This window comes from Ceratotherium simum, chromosome 8, assembly GCF_057802395.1.
Source record: "Ceratotherium simum simum isolate JZ-2026a chromosome 8, ASM5780239v1, whole genome shotgun sequence".
Taxonomy (NCBI): domain Eukaryota; kingdom Metazoa; phylum Chordata; class Mammalia; order Perissodactyla; family Rhinocerotidae; genus Ceratotherium; species Ceratotherium simum.
Genome location: NC_141907.1, coordinates 21409081 through 21436298, shown reverse-complemented (window position 1 = coordinate 21436298; position 27218 = coordinate 21409081). Strand labels below are relative to the sequence as shown.

General features: G+C 39.2%; 1 protein-coding gene across 4 annotated transcripts in view; it reads right to left on the bottom strand.

Annotated features, from left to right (window-relative positions):
* RBPJ (recombination signal binding protein for immunoglobulin kappa J region) overlaps window positions 1-27169 on the bottom strand; it is a 111413-nt gene extending 84244 nt beyond the window's left edge. Inside the window, exon 1 of one of the 4 annotated variants that reach the window (XM_014786639.2) lies at window positions 27067-27169. In XM_014786639.2, the coding sequence (XP_014642125.1) occupies window positions 27067-27125 (59 nt within the window). In that variant the 5' untranslated portion in view covers window positions 27126-27169. Of the gene's footprint in view, window positions 1-26833; window positions 26912-27066 lie in introns of those variants that run through there. The other 3 variants (XM_087434152.1, XM_004418959.3, XM_004418960.3) reach the window with 3 other exon arrangements.
* Between the last annotated feature and the right edge of the window lie 49 nt (window positions 27170-27218).

Below are 27218 nucleotides of genomic sequence, written 5' to 3'. Positions count from 1 at the left end.
TTATATGACTTAAGTACATGGAAAATTGTCTGGAAGAACATATCCCAAATTTTTAACAGTGGTTACCTTTGCAGAAGGGAATAGAACTGGAGGCTTCTAAACTATCCTAACAACGATACAGGAATATATTCCGGTATTCACTGTGCAACATTTCACACGGGTTACAAACAGGCAGGAAAAGCCCACAGAGACAAGACAGACACACTCTTTCTCACTCCTGACCTATTTGGCCTGCTCTAGTTCCTACTCTGTTTAGCCAATGATACAGAACTTAACTGAACAGCGGTAGCTACACAGAGCAGAAGCGCATGCAGCTTGTCTTGGCACAGATTTAACCTGGCCCAAGCTCCCGAAGGGCACTCACAGCTGCCAGTGACACCCTCCTCAGGTCCAGCTCTAGCAGAGTTGAGAAAACAGCCACATTCTCACTTGCCAATACTCAGGCTTACCTTCCTACTATTTTCTTCCATTTAAAGTAATGTTTACAGGCCCGGCAGCACAAGTGGTTAGGTGCACACGCTCCGCTGGGGCGGCCCAGGGTTCGCCGGTTCGGATAGGGGCGCACACCAGCGCACCGCTTGTTAAGCCATGCTCTGGAGGCGTCCCATACAAAGTAGAGGAAGATGGGCACGGATGTTAGCCCAGGGCCAGTCTTCCTCAGCAAAAAAGAGGAGGATTGGCATCGGATGTTAGCTCAGGGCTGGTCTTCCTCACACACACAAAAAATAATGTTTATAAACACTGGGCGCTCATGGCTTTTGAATCAACTCTCATCTCCGACAAGAACCACATCCTGACTGGGAGGGGCAAAGAAAAGAGTTGGTACTCAGGTATTTCTGTACCAAATCTCCTGCCTCCAGATTTCCAGAACTCATCTTCCTCTAGCATAACTTAAAAGTTTTAAAAGAAGAAGAGAAAGAAGAAATCCTTCAGGAAGGCTTCGCTGAAACCCCCAGTCTGAATTATCATATCTTCTATACCTCAACGTTCCTTGTGAAATGTCACTATTACAGGAGCCATTGTGTTCTTCCTTACATTATAGTTAGTTATGAGCAGAGGTAGATTCCCCACAAACTACCGAGGACCAAACTGTCTTAACTCATCTTTTATAAAACTTGAGGTGTTCAAAGTTCTTGCCTGTAACAGGTTTTCAAGAAATGACTCCTGCATAGAATTTGTTGAAAACAGTTCAGTGAATGACACTAGACAGTGCACAGGTGGTAAAAATTACTTGAAAAATGTTAAACTTGCTGAAAATGTTCCTTGATAGTGGTATATGTTATGTCATGCTCTGAAGAATATTGTGAATTATAAATGACAATTGCAAATAAGAGCTAACATTTATTAGTAAACTCAGTGTGTAAAAAAGATTGCCTAGTATTACCTCATTTATTTACTACCAACTCTACAGGGTATAATAATTAATTCCATTTTATAGATACAGAAACTGAGGCTTAAAGAAGTCAAGTAACTTGCAGAAAGTGACATTTAAGCAGCAGAGCCAGAATTCAAAGCCTGGTCTTTCTGACTCCAAAGCCAGTACTACTCACCTGCCACTCACCTATGCATTTAATAAATCAAATCAAAACAAAAACAGTCTGTTCTGCTACAATGTATATTTCTTTACTGTGAATTACTTCTTAGGCAACTAGAAATAGGGCAATGATGCTGGTGTAAAAGGAAGTCATGCTGCCTTATACACGATTTTTCCTGGCATATTAATGTTTTGAGTCAACTGGGAATAAGCTTTTTCACAATTAAAGATAAAACCTTAGCAAAAGATGAGTATTTTAAGAAAAAAACTGAAAATCTATAAAAGCATTTTTCTTTCTTGTAAGCAATAGGTAATTTAGTGGCTTGAGGAATTGTTACTCTTTCAGCTGGGTTAACCTATTTGACAAAGCTGCCTGTGGAGATGAAGCTGCAAAAAAATTCCCCCTGTATTAAAACAATGGATTAATGAAGAAGGCTACACACTGAAATTACATTTTTAATATTAATGAAATAGTCTCTTAAAAGCAATACGCCTTCCAGGACCTACAACTAGAAGGACGGGGCTGGATCCCAGAGTTTACGACTCCAAAGACTGAGGATAATACAAGGTACAAATGCTAGTCTTTTGTTTTTTATTAGAATTGCTATTGTTTTTAGTTAGTATTTAAGATCAGAGTTCCAGGAATTTTCAGTAGTCTGTCCCAACCTTTTTCCCCCCATAAACTTTGTTACTTTTACTGCACGATTTGGCAGAACTCAAGGGTTTTCAAGATATATATGGCATTATGATAGAAACTCCCGTATGCATTAGACAAAACAATCCCCATGAACCTTCAGTACATACGACCTTACTAAAAACAGCATGGGTAGTTTTTTTTTTTTTTTTTTTTTTTTATTTATTTATTTTTTCCCCCCAAAGCCCCAGTAGATAGTTGTATGTCATAGCTGCACATCCTTCTAGTTGCTGTATGTGGGACGCGGCCTCAGCATGGCCGGAGAAGTGGTGCGTCGGTGCGAGCCCGGGGTCCGAACCCGGGTCGCCAGCAGTGGAGCGCGCTCACTTAACCGCCAAGCCACGGGGCCGGCCCAAGCATGGGTAGTTTTTGTTTGATTTTTAAAAGATGTGAGGTAAACTCCAATCCTACAGAGAAAATAATGAGTGTGTATTAAAACTGCTACCACTAGGACAAAAATGCAGAGGTAGAGATTAATGCTACTTTGAATTGAAAACAACTTAGATGCTTTTTTGTTGCTGTTTCAACAAAACATGTGAACTCACATGCCAACTCACTGTGATCTCAGACAAAGCAGACATGAGAGAAACACATACACACACCCCCAAAGCAGCTTCTTAAAGCAACCAGTGAAGCTGATACTATGGAGAGTGCCTCTACTAAGTAATCTATTGTAAACACTAAGACAACGGGGCCTATCCAGCATGCATATATTTCCAGATATATGAACATACTATCAAAACAGAAAGCTCATAGAGAAACATAAACATAGTTTGTATAGAAAACAGGCAGATATTTTGATAGACACAGTTGCCCTGAATTAATTATTCATAACATAAAGCATTCTCTAAAAAATTCTCTCAAGTGATGCCTGGAGACCTAAGTATGTGGTCAAATGGGTTCTGCATTCCAATTCCAATGTGGGGAGGGAGTGTCCCACACCAACAAGCAATTCTCTGGACACCAGCCGGGTGGCCTACAAGTTAATTTTGACACTTTACCTGGAGATAGTCAGACCCCACAGGTTAAGGGTCCAGTCCTACAAGACTGCCTCCCCCTCACAACTTCAGATGCCAGTCGCAAGCCCAGGGTATTACTTGTGATTCTGACCAACCAGCTATAGACTGGAGGTTCCGACAACCCCTGCCTTCGGGTTTCAGAAACAATCAAATCCAGGTTGTTACCTGTACTTCTGACCAACTGGCTATAGATCCAAGGTTCCCATGACCCCCTCCTTAGGTTTGATTAATTTGCTAGAGTGGCTCACAGAACTCAGGGAAACATTTAACTTACCAGATTACCAGTCTACTACAAGAAGAATACAACTAAGGAACAGCCAAATGGAAGAGACGCACAGGGCAAGGATGGGCAAGGGCACAAAGCTTTCATGCCCTCTCCAGGTGCGCCACTCTCCCCAGCACCTCCACATGGTCACCAACCCAAAAGTTTTGCAAACCCTGTCCTTTTGGAGTTTTATGGAGGCTTCATTACAAAGTCATGACTGATTAAATCATTGGCCACTGGCGACTGATTCGACCTCTAGCCCCTCTCCCCTCCCCAGCGGTTGGGGGGATGGGACTGAAAGTTCCAACCCTCTAATCACATGGTTGGCTCCACTGGCAACCAGCCCCCATCTCAGTACTTATGTTCCCCATATGTCAGAGAGTACATGCTAATCTGTACAATATTACCACATTTATTGTTTAAATCAACAGGGTTGGAAGAAAAGTTATGCATTTTAATAGAATAAAGCAAAAACTTTTCAAGTCATTATGTAGGTAATCCAAAATTAATGTATAAAACACTTTTCTTTACTCCAGGAAAGTTCCCTTCCTTTATAATAAAGTTTGGCTCAGGCAAATAAATTAGTTTACCTTCCCTAAGTATCATCAAATTAGAGTAAAATAGTTATTCAAAATCATGTTTCACCAAGAGTTGGCTTGCCTGACATTTTTAAATCTGTCACCATGCAACATCCAGAAGTCATACAAGCAAATTATTCCTTTGCATACATCCTTGTGTCCCAATCTCACACCCAAAACCCATTTCCCATATCAAATGATGGCAACCCTGTAATTACCATTGTTCAGGCCAAAATCCATGGCACCATCTTTGACTCCTGTCTTTACTTCACATACCTTATCTAATCTAGGCTCATTCTGCTACAGGATCTTTAAATTTGCTGTTCCTTCTTGCTGGAATGTTCTTACCCCATATACATGCACGCCTCACATTCTCACCTAATCCTTAAAGTCCTTTGCTCCAATGCCACCATCTCAGTGAGATCTTTCGTGAGCACTTTATCTTGTTGCAACCTCTTCCTGACACTCCTTATCCTATTTCCAGCTTTCTTTTTCTTCTAAAGCCCTTATCTCAATAAATATTTGACTTTGTTTTCTGTCTGTCTATCTCACTAAAATGTAACCTCTATACACTGGCAGAGTTTTTTTTTTGTTTTTTTGTTTTTTGGCCTGTTTTGTCCATTGGTATACCCTAGTGTATGGAACATGGTTGGTGCTCAAAAATCTTTGAATACATCACCAGGCCTCAGCTAGTCTATGTCAGATAATCCCAACCTGAGGGAAGGGGAGGTGTTCCACAATGTGAAGGGTTGGTAATGGTGCTCTCATTGACTGATATGTTTCAGTATATCACAAATGACCTAGTTTAATGACCTGAGCCCTCAGAAAACAGGTGAGGGCCTTAAGATGATTTCTGCAACAAAACAGGTATTGGAGACAATAGTAGTAATTTAAGCACACTAAATAAACAGCAGGATTCCTCTTCCTCCTATTATTCCCCCTTTGCCAAGTAAAAATAATGATTAACTAATCAGATCTGGATATAACAAGACAGTCAAAAAGAAGATAGAACTAACCAACATAACTTTTTTAAAAAATATATTTACATCTATCAACAATAAATTCACCCTATGTATAAATTTTGCCCCAAAATATTAGCAAATAACAGTGTAAAGCAATCACAATCAGTAAGATACTTAAAAAATTAACTACCTAAAACACATATCACATCTTTATAGGTCATGAGTTTTTTTCTCTCCAGCAAGGCTTAAAGTCATGATTCAGTACTCTGGAAAATTTCACTGAATTTAACTATATATGTTTAGATGCCTCTTCTGCGGTTTCTTACAAAATAGTGTAAGATAAGAAGCCACATATCATGGGGAAAGACTTGTTCTTCCTGTCATGGCAGAAAGCGCTGAAATATGACTTGGTGAATAAGATGACATAAACCAAAACGGATTTTTCTGCCAGTAAATTACTGTATAAATATGCACAGAAAACAACACTGAAGATCACGGGGGGGTGGTTAATACTAGAAAAAATTGCATAATGTGGGAAATTTGCCACAAAGTTGGTAGCATAGATGGTTTTTCTAATATGCCTGTTTATAATCTTTGCTGGCTTCTTAGTGAAATGCAAAAATTTCTAAGAAAATGTCTACAGGGAAACATTCTCAACTGCAAGTTCATTCTACAGTTAAACATTTACCGAGCGCTTTTTCCACGACAGGCACTCTTCTAGGTGCAAGGGATCGAGCAAAATATCTTTAGGAGGGAGCTTTTTTCTGACTTCTTTACCAAAAGCATTTTACAGAAAATCAGTGATAGCATTATCTGCTACAACAGTGGCTGTTTTAACCAAAATAAAACAAGATTTCTGTAAAAAGCTTACTGAGATCCCATCACACAAGAAACTCATTCATTTCATCTTTCATTAGCAAGCAAAGAAAATGACAGAATGGCACAAAATACTACCAGATGTCCTGGCTATGGCCAGTTTTATAAAACAATGTATCTTCATGAGCTAGGGAGTAATCATGAAAATCTTTTGTACTACATAGAGGTTTGCTCTTTATCTCGTGGCAAAGCACTTAAAAGCGCTGTGAAACTTGATGAGTTACGTGCTTTTCTTATATAAAAATGTCCCAAATTGATTACTTTTCCTGTGAAGACAAGCAGCTTCCAGTAGTATGCCACCTCACAGATATTTTTGTAAAATTAAAAACACTGAAGGTAAGCATGGCATTTAAACAATGGCTTTTCAGCTATGAAAATCACTTGATTTATATAGAAATAAAATGAACTAGCCCTATGAATGACTCTTGTCACAAAATATTAACCAAGATTTTAAAAAATAATGAAAAGGCCAGAGCCGGTGGCTTAGTGGTTAAGCTCAGCACACTCCATTTTGACAGCCTGAATTCGTTTCCCGGGCATGGACCTACACCGCTCTGTTAGAGGCGACACTGTGCTCGCGGCCCACATACTAAAAAACAGAGGAAGATTGGCACAGTTGTTAGCTCAGGGCAAATCTTGCTCAGCAAAAAAGAAAAAAAAAAAAAAAAGTACATTATGTATGCTTGACCACAATTAAAAAACTAAAGCAATATTTAAATACATTGCTCTCACTAAAAAATTCTCATGAAGATAAAAAAGGTTTCTACCATTCTATTAAAAGTACCTTTAAAAACTCCATTTACCTCATTTTTATCACAATATTTTTTAACATTTCAAATTTCTGTACACATTTCAATGCGTATACTAGTAAACTACACAATTCACTATAATTTATTAATACACAATCACATATACTGGGGTACATGTTAACGTCCTACTGATATAGGTGAGCAAAAGTCTAGAGACTATGATTTGGTACAAAAAAAAAAAAAAACAAACACAGAAACGTTGCATGTGCCACGTAGCTTTCGCAGCATATGGATAAAGATCCCAAAGAGAGGCAACCTTCTTTGGCTTCACAGGAATTAACTAAATGCACCACCTCAGTTAATCACTAGAGACACCAAGCAAAAAATATGAAAGAATCAAAGCATAAACATCACCCCTCCAGGAGAAAAACAATATAGAATATTTTTCCTCATTCAAATGAGAAAGTTGATGTGAAAAGACTCTAAAAAGTTAAGAGAATCAAATTTGTGAATATTCTCATAGTCACAGTATTATTGAATGTGTGCTCCCCTCCCCAACAAAACTAATTTTAATACAAGCTTTCCATTAACACATGAGAAGCTACACAATGTTATAGAAAAGGCACTAATAGGAGTTTCCATCAGTTTCATCCCCTTCTGTTTTATGTGTTCCTTCCTTCCAAGCAGCATCTAAAGAATTCAAGTCTATTTCATCTTAAAAAGCTCCATGACAACACCTATCGCTCCATTCTCACCAAGTGCAGAGCCATTGCTCTTGAAAGAGTAGTCTCCACTTCCTCAAGCCAAGACAAACCACATTATAGTTCCCACCAGTTCACTGAAATTGTTCTTGCCAAGGTCTTTAAAGTCCTCAATCTGGAACATTTGGATTTATCTCACTTGCCCACTTCGCAGCATCTGACCCAACTGATCGGTTTCCCTCCTTCTAGAAGTATTCTCATTTTTGTGACACTACACCGTCTAGGTTTTCGTCCCACCTCTTTTGTTATTAGTTTTCTTTTACTGGTTTATACACCTTTACTCATTCCTTAAATGTTGATGCTCACCAGCAGTTTGACTCTGCTTAACTCCAACTCTCCCCAAGGAGAGTTTGCTCACTCTCAAGGTTTTAATTATCATCTAACAGTCTTCATGTACGTATTTCCAACCTTGACCTCTCTCCTAAGCTCCAGGAACCACAGGCATAATAAATATACATAATGGGCCACTGGATATCTTCATCTAGCTCTCATAAGGGCCTCAAACTCAACATGCTCAAAACCAAAAACTTCTCCACCTCAACACTAACTCAATTCCCCTACTATGCCATTTATCTCAGTGCCATCTCATCTCAACAAACGGTCCCATCGTCCTCCCAACAAGAGGTGTAAAGCACCAGAATTATTTTTCCTTCTTGACAAATTTTTAATAGCTCCCAAGTTGAGATATATCCACTATGACCCTAATCCCTCTCACAACTTGCCCCAACCAGTTATATTAAAGAAATAAAGCCCCACCATGTCTTTCTAAAACGCAACTTGTCTTCACATCTCTCCAAAACGTCACTGAGTTCCTTTCAGAAGTCATTAAGAAAGGACTTCAAAAAGCAAGCATTTCTTGCTATAGAGTAAATACAGCCTACAAATACAAAGTTTTTAGAATCTTAATAGTTGACTGTGTTTTTGAAATTTCAGGAGCGTAAGTATACAAGTCTATCTCCAATGTGTGTGCGTTTTTAAATTTCCAACAGGAGAAGAAAAACAGACACATTAAAAAAGGGAAAAATAATCCTATTACAAGTAAAATCTCCACAAAAGCTTCACATCAGAGCTGGAGAAAGATGTGATTTTATAATTGTAAACCCCTGCATCACTGTAGTCTCTGAAAATCTTCCTCATACACAATGGAAACCTATCCTTAATCCTAACAACAACCTACCAATGCCTCAAAGCACTGGATGGCCTGGTCATCTGACTAAGCAAAATGGAAAATAGCACATTGATGGCACAGCTAAAAAAAAGTCAAGAAGTGGAAGAGGAATCCCTGAGAGGACAGCTGAGGCATTAGTATCCATTACTAGGTGATTCCTCTCACAGGAACAGATACCCTCCCCAAGAGCATTGGAACTATATACAGAACTTTTGGAAGTTCTCAAGTTCACTATGGCACTTTAATATCTATATCATATTCTATTATCAGGTGTGATCTTCCAAAAGTATACCAATTATCCGACATAAACATGAACCTCAGCAGGCACCGTCAGGGACCAGTGCTAGAAAAGCCATCTGTCTGATAGAAATAATATTGCTATTTCCCTAGTTATTACAGCTATCAGTGACAACTGTGAAATCCCAAGAGAAGAAAAGAAATTTTAACTGCCTCAAAACTTTAATTATTCATGTAAACTGGCCAAGAAATTAAAGTTAAATGTTTCACAAAGGGCTCTCTAACGCCCTAATATTTTTTGGCTAATTATTCCATTGGCAGTCTACATCTGCTCTGCTAAAATTTGGTTATGAATCAGAAGTAACTCACTGGGAATGCTTTTATATCTAAAAGTGACTGTGGATAATAACTACAATTCACAAAAATTGTTATTTTTAACATGCACAAAATCCTCCTGAAAATATGCCACACACAATAAAAGAACAGATGTTACTGTCAAAGTTAACTCTTCTAAATCAGTAGGATGAATGAGACTATATTTAACCAAAAAAAAAAAGTTAATTTTACCAGCATATTCAACCTGTACTTTTTGAATACGTTCAATACTCAACAATTTACGATCAGGAAGCACGTTAAGCACTGCCTTTACAAATAAAGTGTATCTGTCGTGATGATTTAAATATATAAATAGTCCCAAACTTTGCAAATATATACCCTAAGACCGTCAAAGCACTGACCATAACCCCATATACAGTGGCGGGGTTAGTCAGGGGTCCTCGTTTGTTTCAACTACTGGTCTTCCACCCTCCCCTTTGTTTTATGAAATAAACATTTTCTGGAATTCTTTTAATTTGAGAAATTTATCTTCTACATATTTTCATAAAAAATAACACAGCTCTTTCATTTCTTGTAGCCCAGCTCCAGGTATGGTCTTGAATATCTCAGAGTAAAACTGCTATTAATAATTTATAGTTAACTATTTGGATCTGCTCAATAACATATTAAAACCCACACACTTTTGAAGTAAAAATGGGTATATGTACCCTGCCTAAAACTACCAGTATGAGCTAATCATACCAAACAGAAAATATTTAGTTCCACACAACCCAGTGTTTACAGCTTTGGACAGCAGATGCAGGTAAAGCGTCATCCACAGGTGCTACTACACACAGTAGCTGCCAAGAGCAAAAATATTTGATGACTGAAACCATGCCCATAAAACATCTTAAAATTACAATTTACCTTTACACATATACGTTTAGAGAAAGAATCAAAACAGTAAAGCAAAGTATTCCAAATTCTTTCAAAGTTATAAGAAAGAAAAAGCAGTAGCAGAAATGATTGTTTCAAAGATGACCACAATAGAAACACACTCTCAGTTTGTACTATCCTAATTCACTCCCCTCAAAACACATTCAACCTTAGGGATTCACAAACAACAAACACAGAATCCATTGCAACCGTGGCTACAATTTATAAGCAGCCTTTCATTGCTCCATAAAGGCTCATCATTGTAGATGCTCATCAGTTTTTAAGCCACATCCACAGCTGCTGTCTTACTTAGAAAAACAACAAAATCTGACAGCAAAAACTTTAAAATGACATTTATAAAACAGTTTTACACAAAACAAAATTAAAAGTACTCTAGTATAATAAAAAGAATGAATGCATCTGGAGTACCAAAAACATGAGACTCTTGAGTCACTCTTAATAGCGATACATTTCATTTATATGGTGCTAGAATCATTTTCTAAGCTGACACATACAGTATCATGTTTAACTTAATGCCTAGATCAGACACCATTTACGCTGAAAAAAAGTAAAGCACAGATATCACCAAATTAGCGTCGAACAGAATCTGTTTCCTGACCACTAGCCTGTGCTCTTTCCACAATCTTTCTTCTAAAACTGTATACTGAGATGCAGAAGCAAAATCCCACATAAAACTATTTTAAAAAATAAAGTCTTTTTTTTAAAAATTCCACATACATCAATTTCCTGTCCAACTTTACCCTCCTGCCTCAGATCTATACTGTGCCTGGACTGAGGGAAGTGGCTCCTCTGGTTAGTGAGCACAGCCAATCATGTGCTGATGAACGACTCAGGGTTAACCATGCATTTTGGGGGGGGGGGGGGTATCACATGGAAGAGGAGAAATAAATGCCCAGAAGCATTATAACATACTAAATTATACAATCACTAGATATTTATGGCAATGGAATTGGAATCCCGAGACATGAGTTTGAATTCCAGCTCTCCCACCAACTAGCAGGTGAAGTTTAAGGTTAAGTTTCTGTAAACCAGAGTAACGCTACTTTCCTCACCAGACAACAGTATGGGCTAAATGCAACAAAAGACCTCAAGGCTACTGAACACCACAGTCAGGTAACAGATTACATTTAAAACACATTAGATGAATCTGTATTAACACCAGGGGGCCCATAAAACTTTATAAGTATAACATATAATAGTAAAAGTAGCATTTCAAATCAGCAGGAAAAGGACAGAGCATTCAAAAAGTGATGTTATAACACTTCGTTTGTTCATCCATTCAACAAATACTTACTGAGAACCTACTATGTACCAAGCACTATATCCTAGTGGAGGAAAGAAAGATAAAATAAAAAGGCAAATAACACATATTTTTAGAAGTTGATACATTCAAGTGAGAAAAATAAAACAGGGAAGTAGCACAGAAGGCATAAAAAGCTGGATAAAAGTGGTAAAATAAGAAAGCACTAGAAAGGAGAGCAAGAAAAAGGTGCCAAAATCTATGGGGAAACAGGAGTGTGGAATCCTAGAAGCCAAATGAAAAAAATGGTTGAACAAGAAGAGAGTGATCCAAGATACCAAATGCTGCTGATGAAGTGAAGTCAGATAACATTTGGAAAAAACTGACCAGTCACCTGTGTGAATGGAACTGGTAACCTTGAGAGGAACAGTTTCGTTGGAGTGGCGGAGACAAAAGCCTGGCTGAAGTAGGTTTAGGGAGAATGGGGCGAAAGTAACTGGAGATGGAAAGAATTCTTCATAGGAAGTTTGCTGCAAAGAGGAAAAGAGAAATGGGGAACTAGAGGGGAGTGCGGACCCCAGAGGAGAAATAACAGCATGTTTGTACACTGTCAAGAATGCTTCAGTAGAAAGGTAAAAACTGAGACCAGAGAGAAGGAAGGCTAGCTGGCTAGTCTAATGTCCTAGAGTAGCTGAGAAGGGACGGGATCTAGTGCACAAGCAGAGGAGTTCTCATAGTGATTGGCAAACTTCAGCAGGCATCAGAATCATCTGGAGGGCTTGCTGAAACAGACTGTCGGACTCCACCTCCAGAGCTTCTGATACAGGAAGTCTGGGGTGGAGCAAAAGAATGTGCATTTCTGGGCCAGTCCCGATGGTCGAGTGGTTAGTGGTTAAAGTTCAGTGTGCTCCACTTCGGTGGCCTGGGTTCGGTTCCTGGGCATGGAACCACACCACTCATCTGTCAGTGGCCACGCTGAGGCGGTGGCTCACATTTTAAAAAAAAAAAAAAAGAGGAAGATTGGCAACGGATGTTAGCTCAGGGCTAATTTCCCTCAGCAAAGAAAGAAAGAAAGAAAGAATTTGAATTTCTAACAAGTTCCCAGATTATCCAGTTACTTGGGGGTCTAAGGACCTCACTTTAAGAACCACAGCTCTATATCAATAGAAAGGAAGACAGAAACGATTGAGTATACGACAACAAATGCTGTATACTTGGTTATACATTTGGAAAAAATAAGGTTAGAGCCTACATAACATAATACACAGGGAAAAAAAAAAACCTCCCAGAAGGGTTAAAGAGATAAATCCTTTTTTGAATTGCAAAAGAACATATACAAGAAAAGCATACAAAAATGCTTTCATAATCTTAGGGTGAGGAAAATAGGCAAAACAGAAAGCCAATGAAAAAACTACAAATTTGACTACATAAAAATTTTAAATTCCTATAAGACAATAAACAAAACTGAATGACAAATGAAAAACTAGGAGAAAATACTTAATATAAAATTGACAAAATATTATCTGGAAAATAAAAGTTATTTAAAAAATGAGAAAAAGACATTTATTTCATCAGAAAAATGGATAGCTATAAATATACAATTCACAAGAAAAACACAAACGGCCAATAAACAGACGAAAATACAGTGACTCCACTTAAAATCATCCAGGTTTTAGATATCTTCACACATGCACATCTGTGTTCATGAAAGTAACACAAAAAATGAGAAGTTGCAAACTACCTCAAAGCAGTCATTAAGAATAATGAGGAGCCACACCTATTAACACCCAGAGCTACACAAAAAATATGTTCCCAAGGAAGCTGAAGAACAATATGCTGTTTAATTGGTATGATCCAATTTATGTGAAGAAAGGAGAAACAGAAGAGAAGGAATAAAAAAAGATTACATATGCACGTAAATGCATTTTATAGGAGTATGAAAGAACCATACACACACTAAACAAAGACCATCTCGGGGGCAGAAGCAAGGAGGCACCACTCCTTACTCTTTACACTTACTGTTCGGGCTTTTTTTTTTACAAAACATCTACATACTACTTTTGGGGGTGGCGGGTGATAAAACATTTTTTGAAAAGAAATGTTTTTCAAATATACATTAAAATGTTACTTGTGTTTAATTTGGTAGAATTACAATTTTTCCCCCTTTTTCTATTTTATTTTTGTTATCAGAAAAAAATATACGTAGCATATGAACTATCCATAGTCAACATTAAAGACGTTGATTCTATCCTTTAATGTAAATAAAAAAAGTTTACTTCCATTTTTAAAGAATCTTTCATAAAAATAGCAACCGTGACTTTCCCTTTCTCAGCATGTAAGAAACAAAGACAAGCATGGCAAGAAGAATTAATTTTGAGTTTGGAAGACTACTCATCCCATTGTAAACAGTGCATATCTCTAGGGGTTGGGATTTAGGTGTGTAGAGGAACTATCTTATTTACTTGATATTGATTCAGTTTACAATTAACATGCATCGTCTGATGACTTTTTTTTAAATCTCAGACAGGATTTTAGGATGGTGGTGGCAGCAGCATAGTTTTCAATCTCTCCCACATAAAAGACAGAGCAACTAGACAGCAAAATCAAAATCTATGGACACTGTTTACAACAAAACTAGGTCAACCAAGTAGCCCCACAAACCCCCAAATACTATCAGGTGTATACTAACAAAGCACCAACAATCACAGACTAAAGAAAGAAGCGATGAGGGGGAGGGGGTTGACAAGGCTGTGATAATAGTTCAACTATGAGATGAAGGAGGCCTGGAGAATAAAGCAATGGCAGTGAGCAAGTAGAGAAGAGCCCAGAATATCTGAGACAAGAAATCCGGAAGCAGAAAGGGGAAGACCTGGTCATTAACAGAGTAAGAAAATAAAAGAGTGCAAGGAAATGAGGAAGATTCTAAAGTTCACCTTTACCTGTGGCAGCTAGACGGACAATGGCACTAATAACAGATATCAAGCCTATTTTATCGCATGGTATAACAGGTCTAGGTGGTGGAAAGAACAAACTGTTTTTGGAAAAATCAAGTTTAGGGGCCTAGAGAACAATCAGTAGGAGTTTTAGAAATACGGATCTAAACATCTTAGTTGATGATACAGAAATAAAATCAAAGAATACATAAGACAAGAATAGAAAGACAAAGACTGCAAACTACAACATTTAAGACTGGAGGAGGCATAGGTAGCAAAGAAAAGATGGAATGTGCAAAAGATAAAGATAGTGTCTTGTTAGTCAAGAATAAAGACATCATGGGGCCGGCCTTGTGGCTTAGCGGTTAAGTGCATGCGCTCCGCTGCTGGCGGCCCGGGTTCGGGCGCGCACCGACGCACCACTTCTCCGGCCACGCTGAGGCCATGTCCCACATACAGCAACTAGAAGGATGTGCAACTATGACATACAACTATCTCCTGGGGCTTTGGGGAAAAAAAAAAGGAGGAGGATTGGCAATAGATGTTAGCTCAGAGCCAGTCCTCCTCAGCAAAAAGAGGAAGATTAGCATGGATGTTAGCTCAGGGCTGATCTTCCTCACACACACACAAAAAAGACATCATGGTCCACAAAAACAAAGGATGCAGAAAAATTAAATACGTTGATCACTGAAATGAGGTTTTGGGATTCAGTTGAAAGGTTACTGATGACCTGGGGTGAAAACCAGATTTTAACATGTAACACAAACGGGAACATAAAAATGAGACAAGTGGTAAAGATAAGATATGGCGGTGACTTGAATGAGAGGTAAGAAGGGAAATCAACATTAAGCAATTCTTACAGACCAGACCTAGTCTGGCAGCCCCTTTGCATACATATATTTGATTCTCACAAGAATTCTGAGATAATGCTCTCCATTTTACACAAGGGGAAACTTAAATTACAACGCAATTACCTAACTTGCCCAAGGCCATACAACGTGTATACAAAACAATTAAAAGACCTCATAATTGGTCTTTAGGAAGAAAAATAATAAGATGATTAAAAAAAAACTGAAAATACTAAGTGGAGGAGGATTAACTGATGGAACATCCCACAAGTACCTGACAAGATTATTTCAAATTTTAAAGATAAATAATGCTACTTCAGAGAACCTTTTGAGTTCAAAGTCTAATCAAGTGTAGCTTTGAATGCATTTCTAGAAAACAGATTTATTTTTAAAATAATCTAATAGGGAAGAATATAATCTTTTCCTTAAAGCCTTGTATTAGACTGACTTATATGTGGGACTGTCTTGCCACCTAGCAGTGAGCTTGGAAGCTTTCAGGTGATTACCACTTAGATGGAGCAATAAACAAAAGCTCTGTCTGTACAGGGTAGTACAGTGGCAAAGGGAGAGGAAAAGCTGGGTGAACTTGAGTTAAATTACTAACCCCCTGACCCTCAGACTATTTATTAATAAAATGGAGATACTATCTCCCTCACAGTGTAGTTGAAGACTCAAGAGACACTCAATAAAATGTCAGTTTCCTAATCCCCTTAATGTTTGCTAAACTACTGACATTTTAAATATAAAACAGAATGCTAGCATTTACATTAAAAAAAAAAACTTAAAAAATATACACCCAATTGTTAACAGTAGTTAATTTCCTGGTGGAAGACTACAGCGGCTCACTTCACATGATATATTTAAATAACTTTTGAATTTCTTATAACACCTTTTTCCAATCAGAAAAATAATCAAGATGAGTGTATAGAAATGACATTAACTCTTAAGAAAAACTCCACATCAAGATAGTCACTTCCCTGAAATAATTATAGAAACAAGCTAAAAATGAAACAAAAAAATAAATCAACTGCACACCTAAGCTACCCTGTGAGTTTAAATTCTAAGGTAATTTAAAAGATATTTAATATACCAACTGAAGACTTCCAGGAGTTACAGCTACGAAAGTAGGTTTACATGAATGACATGCAGTAAATCTTGTATGTAAAATGTACATATCATACCGTATATTGTGGGAGAAGGCCAGGATGAAGAATGGCTTGTTTACCAATAATTATGAAATAAACTTAAAAAACTACAGCTATCCAGGTTTGTTTTTTTAACATTATAATAGTGAAGAGGCAACTCCCACTAATTCAGTACTATCCATATAATCAAATAATGACACTCATTATTATAAGCTCTAAGTAAATTACCAAAACTATCACTATCATCTCTGGAATGTTGAAATAAGATTTAATTCACTTCCTAGACATTTGGATAAGCACAGGTGACAGACTGAATCAATCATAGTTAAGAGAGTAATACTGTCTTGGCATATACACTAGAAAAATCACTGTATGAAAATCATCAGGTTCATAAACCAGCCCATCTTTCAGTATAAAATTTCAAGTTGTGGCCTCCTACCCTATATGACAGTCTTTTTTTTCCTCAATCTCCTCTTCTGTCCTTCCATTTTCTCCTCCAGAGGACTGGGAAACAGCCAGCTGCAATTTAGTGCAGGTGGCAGAACTAAGAAGCTAGGGACTGGAGTGAGCCGGGGTAACTGACAGGTAGAACTGACAGGCAGTTCTTGATTAGGGGCAACTAAAGTAGAGTGGGTGAGGAGGTGTGCGGTGAGAACAAATGTGTTCTCAAAGGGGCCACGCTAGTCAGTAAGAAATACAAGACAGAACACAAGCAGCATCAAGAACAGGGGAAAGAGCAGAGGAGGAAAGAACAGGCAGGCTCTGAGCTGTTTATTAAGCAACTCTGGCAGCAGCACTCCACCAACCAGGCTTGGGGCTGTAAGATTTGTATTTTTGGTGTAAATCCACACAAATAGGAAAAAAAGACTATATATATATAAAAGCAAAGTACATGGAACATTAAAAGGCAGTTGAATGGTATACATAAATAGAAAAGAGTAAAAGACCAGAATAAGTCTCCCCCCAAAAAAACAACCAGGAACTAGTCCCAGCTCAGTCACTGAATGTCTCTCCACCAGCCATTCACTAACTATAAATTATTCCATCTGTCTGTGTCTTGAGTGGTTACTTTAGAACATATGACTAGCAAGGTCTTTTCTAGCTCTGAAGTTTCCTGTATCTAATGGATTTAATAATCTATAACACTTGTCACACAGGATGTAGCTACATTCTAAGGTATGTTACTCCACAACAGGGAGAGTACAATATACCAGAATATAAATAAGAGAACATAGAATAACAGTCCAGTATCCCTACAGACGACACTTCATCAACTTTCATCAAATCCAGTAAGAAACAAATTCCCAGTCTCCTCCTTTAAAGCAATCCATATAATCTTAACAAGAAAAACCATGGCCTAATATCTAAACAGTAGACTTCACTTTAAATACACTCAGAGATGGAGAATTTGGTCACTTGTGAACTTCTCTGAGGTTCCCTTCAGCTTCTTTCTATAGGACATATTCTAATGCCATTATGCTTTTCTATTTTTCAACACCCTGAGTTTTCTATTTGCTATATGTTTAATATTTCACTTTAAAAAGTATAGTCCAGGGCCGGCCCTGTGGCTTAGCGGTTAAGTGCGCACGCTCTGCTGCTGGTGGCCCGGGTTCGGATCCCAGGCACACACCAACGTGCTGCTTCTCTGGCCATGCTGAGGCCGTGTCTCACATACAGCAACTGGAAGGATGTGCAGCTATGACATACAACTATCTACTGGGGCTTTAGGGGAAACAAAAATAAATAAATAAAAAATTAAAAAAAAAAAATAAAAAATAAAAAGTATAGTCCAGGGGCTGGCCCCGTGGCATAGCAGTTAAATGCCTGAGCTGCGCTGCTGGCGGCCCGGCTTCGGATCCCAGGTGCGCACTGATGCACCACTTGTCAGGCCATGCTGTGGTGATGTCCCACATAAAGTGGAGAAGATGGGCACAGACGTTAGCTCAGGGCTGATATTCTTCACAAAAAAAAAAAAAAAAAGAAAGAAAAAGTATAGTCCAGAGATGGCAGAAAGCTGAACATAATCCAAGAGTCAGTTTCTCTATGGGTTCTATGTAGAAAAAACAATCTATGCTGAATATCAGCCTTATCATTTAGACTAAGTGCCACCTAGTGGCAAGTGTTATATATTATTAAATCCATTCAAGCCATATTCCTTCACCCAGCAAGTGACACTCTGGCCAACAGCACTTTCTCCATTAATTATGCAAGATAAGTAAATACTGGTCTTATGGAGCTTGTTGACAGATCAGACAGAGAGATAAATAGATAATCAATACAGAATGTTTATATAATTACAGAACAATGTTAAATGTTACATAAGTATGCAAAAATAAGTATTCAGCATTCATTGAAAAGCTAAAAGAAACAAAAACACTTTGTTAGGTTTAGCACTTTGTCATACCTGCTCACCTCACTCAGACTTTCCTAATTTCTAATTACTTCATCTCCCAGGTTTCAATCATTCCTTTCCCCACCTTCCCTTCCACACCCATGCACCCTCATCTTATCTTTAAATTCTACTCCAGAAAGGTGGGGGGGGGGGGGTGATGATGGTGGGGAGGATCTATTTATTGAGCACCTACAACTCCCAGAACTGAGCTAGGTATTTTGTATCTCTTTTCTCACTTAAACCTCACATCAATACCATAAAGTATTATTTTCTCCCATTTTTTAGACAAAGGAAAGACTTAGATTAAGTAATATGCTCACAGCCACAGATCTCTTTTAGAGACAGTGCACTGATTCCAAAGCTGCCTATACCACCCTGCCTCAGAAAGAGCTGCTTTGTCTTTCCATTCCTAGGCCTACCACCAAGATTAGACCTCGATTATATATTGCTTATGGTCTCCATCAATTCCAGTCTATTCTACACTGTTTACATCCAGCCTCTTCAAAAATGTTGGTCATCCCCCCCCACTCAGCAATATCCCTGATTGATATTCAAATCCTTGGTTTAGCACTCAAGGTCCTCCAGGAGGCCCCCAACCCCTTTCCAGTTTTATTTCCTACCACTCCCTATTAACTCTTCACCTTTTCTACAAACTCTCCTCCAATTAAAGAGATTCACAACTCTATGTTCCCACCACGATACATCTGCTACAGCACATAATCTCCTACATTATAATTATCTGTGTACTTTCCACTAAATCATAAGCTTCACCAGACCATTTCTTAGCCATCTTTATAAGACCAGTACGTAACAGTGTCATATCTAGTAAGCACTCAACAACTGTTTCTTTAATAAATATACTGTTATTAAAGCAATTATAAAGGAGAACCACTAAAGCATTGTTATACTCTTCATTTCCCTTAACCCTTCCTTCATATCTGGGGACCTCAATGTTTCTACTTCCTGCAGTTGCTGTATGGATCAGGAGCTTTGTATAGAACTATATAATTTTACACAAAAAATTTTCTCACACTCAAACCCAAAGTTAAATAATTTGAAAAAGTGTGCTGGAAACTATGGAGACAATAAAAAATTCAGTGGTTGCCAGGGGTTAGGGAGGAGAGTGGGATGAATAGGCAGAGCACAGAAGATTTTCAAGGCAATGAAACTACTCTGTGTGATACAACAGTAGATACATTTGTAGATACATTACACCTTTGTCCAAATCCATAGAATGTACACCACGGGAGTGAACCCTAATGTAAACTAAGAACTTGGGGAGACAATAATGTGTCAATGAAAGTTCACCACTTTTAACAAATGTAACATTCTGCTAGGGGGTGCTGATAATGGAAAAGGCTACAGTATTTATGGGGGGGGCGGGGAGTACACGGGAAATCTCTTGTACTGTGCCCTCAATTTTGCTGTGAACCTAACACTGCTCTAAAAAAATATAGCCCATTTAAAAAAAAAAGTATGCTGGCAAAATAAAGCAAGATCTTAGGGGGTCTGCAGTTTTCCAAAAAAGGAACAAATACCCTTTTCCAATTATGCAAACCAGCCTAAAGCCCGTATGTTCTGGAGCAAATTAGACTAGTTCCACAATAAGTTGTTTATAATAAAGAAAAAAAATCCACAACATTGGTTCTACACTTTATAAGGCAACTAATATTGCAGTTACATAACACAATCTTTACCACACTAATAAAAAAATAAGTTTCATAAAGTCATAAACATTTTTCATTATATAAATTTTTCATGAGCAACTATTCTTATACATATATATTCTTCATTTACAATTCTATCATCTAATTAACAATGCACACACACAAAAAATAGCTCTGAGGCCAAGTCAAAACCATTGAATACAGAAAAGGAAGCATGGGAGGGGAATTAAAAAGGGTTAACTTGATTTTCTAGCGTATTCCACCTCACATCCAACAGGTGCAGCACTTTCACTGCAAGGCTTTTGCAACTTAGGATGCCTAAAAAGTAGCGGTTTCTATCTTTTCATTTTTTTAAACTTAAAATAGTGTAAATATTCCCAAGACTGCCCTGAACGTGACCAATCTGACAGAAAAAGTCATGCTTCTCACCATGCATTGTCTCAACACAACAAACCTACCTAAGTATTTATACAGAGAGGTAATTACTACCACTTACACAAACCATCCAGAGTGCCTCCGATGCTTCCTTTTCCCCACTAGTAAGTTATGTTCAGGAAATACATCACCCTTCTCACACCATTAGGATATCATTTCATTCCCTGAAGCAGAAGCAGGCCTAATGAGGCGTAAGTGACACTATGAGGTTGTGCCAGGCATACGAGGCATTCAGAACTGTGGGCAGGGTGTCTGAGAGATGGTAGCAGTTGGGCATTCAACATTCCTACATTATTACGGTTGTCCTAGCAGAGAAGAGAGCAGTAAGAAGTAGACCCCAAAAAGTTGGGGGTGGCTCAATGACAACATCCATGTTCAAGCACTAATTTACCAAATATGTCTGCTCAAAATGCCAAGGCACATATTTCAAGGGCTGTGGTCCTCTGCACTAAATACTACTACACTGCTGCCTTCCTACAACATGACCCACAAACCACAGGCTGCAATATAAAAAATCCATCTTGAACCCTGCCTGTGAAGGTTACCAAAAGAAACTGATTGTTATAACTAAAATATTTGTATAGAGTGCTTTACTAGTTACAACTCACTTACATATACATTGTTTTATTTGACCTTTATAATTTCACATATTTAACCTTACTTGATAGTGACAATGTGCCTGGCAGATAAATGCAACAAAATGATCACTCCTTATTTGACAGAGGTAGAACCTGAAGCTTCTACCTCTCAGATAGAGAAATTATCTATAAGTATCTGTCCACAAGACCTCAGTCTCCCTGAAGATTATCAACTCATTATTTGGTTCAATGTTGTGTATCCCAAAAGAAAGCAATCTATAGTGTCTTAAGATTTAAGTACATGCCTACGCATCTAAGTAGTACTTAAATCACTTAAAAATAATGGAACCTTTTGAGAAACATTTGACAGTCAACCATACAAAACCCAAAACGTGAAATTTAAGCTTGTCAGTTTTGTACAAACAATATAGTATTTTCTAATAATCCAAAAGGAACTACTGCCTACGAGTCTTACTACAATGTTCTCAGGGTCTATGAGACTGCCTGTAGCTGAAAATAGCAATTCCTTTGGGTACTTCAGCAATTAAATTTCCTACAGAATCAAAATTATATATATATATATATATATATATTCACACACACACACACACACATATATACACACACACACATAAACAAATTCTGCCTACATGAATCACGTTGCATGAAGGTCTCAAAGTACTCTGAGTCCTTGGTTCAAAAAACCTTTTGAGTATAAGAATATATAAATGATTAAGAAGAAAACGATATCTGCCACCAAGTAACTAAATGCCTTTGGGTGTGACCGACAATTACAATTCAGTATGACACTTCCAAGAAAATTATACTGGGTCCTTTAAGAACACACAGGAGGGGCACTGAACTCAGCTTGGTGGATCCAGTTAGAATATCCTCAGACCCAAGTCTGGAATAATAACGCACTAACACCAGCACTTTTCATGCACAGGGAGGCATTAAACTGCTGAGCCCACACAGGGAATTCCAAGTTCTTAAATATGGCTGGAGCACTGAAAATGAAAGGAAAGAAAGGCAAACAGTTCAGCTGGAGAAAAGGTAAACGAAGTAGTTATGAAGCTATATGCCATGCTAGCTCTTTTTTTTTTTTTTTTGATGAGGAAGATTGGCCCTAAGCTAACATCCGTTGCCAATCTTCTTCTTTTTGCTGAGGAAGATTAGCCCTGAGCTAACACTTGTGCCCATCTTCCTCTCTTTTGTATGTGGGACGCTGCCACAGTATGGCTTGATGAGCGGTGCATAGGTCCACGCCTGGGATCCAAACCTGCGAACCCCGGGGAGCCACAGCAGAGCACGAGAACTTAACCGCTACACCACCAGGCCAGCCCCACATTTTTTGAGCACTTGCTATGTGCCTGATATCCTACTAAATGTTTTCTTGCATTTAATCCTCACAACAACCCATTGAGCTAAGAATAATCTTGCAATTGATGGAAGAGGGAAGGAGAGGGTGGATCACTTGTCAATGTTACAGGTTTTAAGTAGCAGAAACAAAACTGGAATCCAATTCAGATTAAATCCTAATTGCGAGCTCATAAACTCTCCACTCCATTGCCTCTCTTAATGAAGGCTGCTAGGGGGAGCCATTGAAAGGTTTTTAAATTAAGGAGTGAAATGATCAGATTTACTCTTTAGAAAGACTGTGGAAGCTGGACAAAGGGGGTGAGTCTAGAACCAGAAAGAGGAAGGAGGAGCTGTCAATGCCTGCAGTAATCCAGGTGAGAAATGATGAGAGCAGGAACTGTGGCAGTGAGGATGAGACAGACAGATTCAAGAGATATTCCAGGAGGGAAAATTACCAGTTCTTACTGTTTAAAGGTAAAGGGTTAGTTTGAGAAAGGAATTCAGAAACCTGCAGTGAGAAGCTAGTTGGGACATGATATCATCTGCCAGGAATAGAGAAGCAACAGGTTTCGTTTGTTCAATAAATATCTATCGAGTGTCCCCCAAATGCAAAAGACTTCCCTAGGCCAAGGGTCAAGTCTGAATTTATAGTCCTGGTTTTTAGAAAATATTTCTGAGAGTAACTGGCAAAGTGTTAAATAATATAAGGCATATTTATAACTAGTCATTACTATTAACAGACTTGGCCTAAAATCTAGCGAAAACAGTTTGTGCCACTATTTTTTAAAACAACTACTACATGCAGAAAACAAATCAATAGAGGAAAAGCATCCCATAATTTTACGTGTTATTACATTTGACTTTGACATATCTTCAATCTCTTACACAACACACACATGCACAAGCGTGCACACATTCACACACAAATACCACTCTGTAATTTGTTTACTTATCCCTCTCCCTCTTATAGGTGGGAAATGTATCTGTTTTATTACTCAAACTATAATACATATTTGGGTTTTTTTCATCCCACTATGACTTTCCAAGAACTTAGTTCATAACCTCCTACTTGACTTCCTATAAAATATGACCTACTTCACATCAGCTTATTTCAGTAACAATTCCTAGACTTTAACCACACCTTTCATTCAAGGATGCTCTCTGCAAATCCTAAGGCACAGCAATCCTGTGCAGATGTGGCAAGTTATTAACAATTCCCATTTTACTACATAGTTAGGAAATTGACCCAGGGGAAGTAGAGTAACTTGGAAATAATCACAAAGCCAAATGCCAAAAATAACAACTTTTAGTCAATCCATGAGAAAATACTGCCCCTAGTTGAAATAACATGAAATTTAGTATTAGAAGGAAGCAAAATGCAAAATAATGCTTTAAAGCCAAGTTTCAGGTTTTCAAATTTATTTTTAAAAATGATTAAATACTAGAATTAAGATTTGTAAGAACTTGCAAACACATTTTTTTCCCCTAATACCTTATCCAGAGTGCCAAAGATTATTTAATGAATTACAGCTGGCAAGTGTGGCTTCCCCCCCAAACCATTTTTTTTTATCTTAGACACTTAAAAGACATTAATAGAAATCTGCAGCTATAGGATAATACATAACTTTTTAACAAACTAGCTGCTTAAAACCTAATACCTAGAAGCATATATTAGAATAGATCTGAAAATACTGCGAGTGTCACATTTTTTCCTGAAAATATACTCTCCATAGACCCATCTGCAATACACATGGACAATAAATTTAAAACTTTAATAGTCAATAATCAGAATGAAAGTTTCCCAACCACCACTCATCTAGTATGTATCTAAATATGTTGCTGTTTGATATAATTTAGTAAAGGCTTTGTTTTATTTGGTCATGAAATAAAGGTCATATACAATTTACAAACAAAAAATACAACTAGAATTGTACAAGTTGCATTTATGGTGTTTGTGCGATCATTCTTACATACACAAGCCAGAGCAAAATACCTTCCCTTATTACACGGTATTTACACTTTGCTTACAGTCAGAATCAACACGATTTTCCCTTCAAAAGAATGATTATGCACTAAGAACAAGGGAGACAAATGATTATTGGCAAAATCCACTCATCAACCCCAAACTGCAAATTTTCACAAAAACTTCATATATCAATCATGAAACATGATTTTTCCATTAATTAAAATTCAAACTACTAATTCTAGTCAGACTTCAAAAAAAAAAAAAAATGCTTTCCATCAACGTCCCTCACACTAAATCTTGTATATCCTCTACTAGTAGCACTTTACGTGGAGCTTTATAAATGAAATGACACTCCAAAGGATTTTATGGGTAACCTATATTCTAAAAGTAGTGATCAACTAGTGGGGGGGGGGAGAATTCGTGAACAATATATTCAGTCTAGTAATCCTGGTAAATCAAATACCTCTTATTCCCTGCACCAGAATATTCAGGTCGCTTAAATACACCACACCACTCTCCCCCCACCCCCACACACAACCCCAAGCTTTTAAATTACCATAACAATAAGAACTCTGAACAATTTAAAGTTCCTTTGACATTAGAAGTGCCTTTACCTTACTTAAGGCTATTACTTAAATGTATTTCAATTGCGTCTGCTTAAAGCATTCCACAAAGATTCTAGAAGCAGTATTCATCAACCAGAAACTGCACTCTTAAGCGCTTTCCTCATTTCAGTTCCAAAGATGAGGCAGAAAGATTGTCATAAATTTACAGAGCAAAAGCATATAATTGTAAACTAATGACTAAGAAAAAGTAAAACATTTATATCAAATTCCCAAGCAGGATGCCGCCCTTTTTCCTTGCGAAGCAGGAGTTGCTGGTAAAATACAGTAACTAAACTCTAGACCTAGAGTCTAGAAAACGTTGAAATTCTCCACCCTAACATTCACAAGTTTTTAACATCAAAATTCACTTAACTGCTACTCACATATCAAATGAATATCCAATATGGATATCTGAAACTATTCTCACACCAACAGAAAAAAATACCTCCCGCCTCTTCTAATCATCCTACAATACCCTCAGGTAACCCAGATGCAAAGCTGCGGCAGCTGCCCTTGGCCTAGACCGTCAGAAACCAAAGTGGGGGGGGGGGGGACTGGGGGCACAATAACCAAGAGACCAGATCTTTTTTCAAGGCTACTGTTTCCAAGCAAAACAACCACGGGCCCAAAGAGACCGCGAAGAAAACTGGAGACACTGTAATCCCGAGAGAAAAGGGTGCGGAGAGGAGGAGCGCCGAGGAGGAAACTAAGTATCCCCCTGCATCTCTCAGACCCACAAAAACAACAACAAACCGTAGTGCCTGTCTGCACGTAGAAGAACCAGATGGAGTCCCCGGGGCTGAGACAGTTCAGCCGACATACACCGTGGGTAGTGGATAAATCAACCGATGATGGGAGGGGAAGAGGGGTGCCAAGGGAAGAAGCCACTGGATGGGGGAGACAAAGCCTCTGGGGGTGATCAAGGACCAAACAGAGAGGTGAAAGGAAAACACGTGAGAAAAATAATAAAAGAAAAATGAAGACAGAAATCTGGTGCCTGGGTTGTGGCAGGTCACTGAGCTACCGACTAGAGAGGGGCACAACAAAGGGGCACGGGAGGAAGGACAGCTAAAGGGAGGAGATAGAGAAGGGATGCGGGGCGCGACGGGTCGGACAAAGAGCCCAAGGCGGCGAAACAAAGGGCCGGGGGTAGAGAGTCGCGGGGGGCAGCGGGGAAAAACAAAGCGCCCGGGGACGGGGGCACTGGCTCGCCAAGGAGGCGACGACGGCCGCCAAGAACAAAGCTTTGCGGGGCCGGGAGGCAGGGCCCGCGGGCGGAGAGCGGGAGGCGCGCGGCGGGCACGGCGCCCGCGGGCCCCGCGCGCCCGGCCGCACTCACGCCCGCACCCGCCGGCCTCGCCGCCGCCCGCCCTCACGCGCCGGAGCCCGAGCCACGGCGGCGCACGGCGAGCAGCGCACAACCACACGCCGCCGCCCCCGCGGCCCCCGGAGGCCAAGCGCGCCGGGGCCCCCGAACCCGCCGCCCGCCGCGGGCTGCGAGACGCCCGCAACTTTCACGGTTCCCAGCGCTCGGATTCCCCCAGACTTACCCTGTCACAACAGGCGCCATCTTCCACAAACTCTCGCCAAAACTCCAACCCTCGCGAGATTCCCCCGGACGCCTTCCCTGGTCCCTCTCCCCCGCCCCTTTCCTTTTTCCTCACTCCTCGATTCCACCCAGCCCCCGCGCTCCTTTTCTCCTCGCAGCCGCCGCGAAAAGCCAGGCGCCTCGCGCCGCCCGCGGAGTAGGGGATCCTGCTCGCTGCCTTCCCTGGAAACCTACCCAAGCGATGGAGCATGCGCAGGCGGCTCCTCCGCGGGCGAGCCCTCCGTGTGGTCCATGGGGAGCGCTCCGGTTATCCGGGTTTTGGGACGCGCCCTGAGGGACGTACGTGGAGACTGAGGAAAACCGGAGGGGATTACAACGGGGACGGG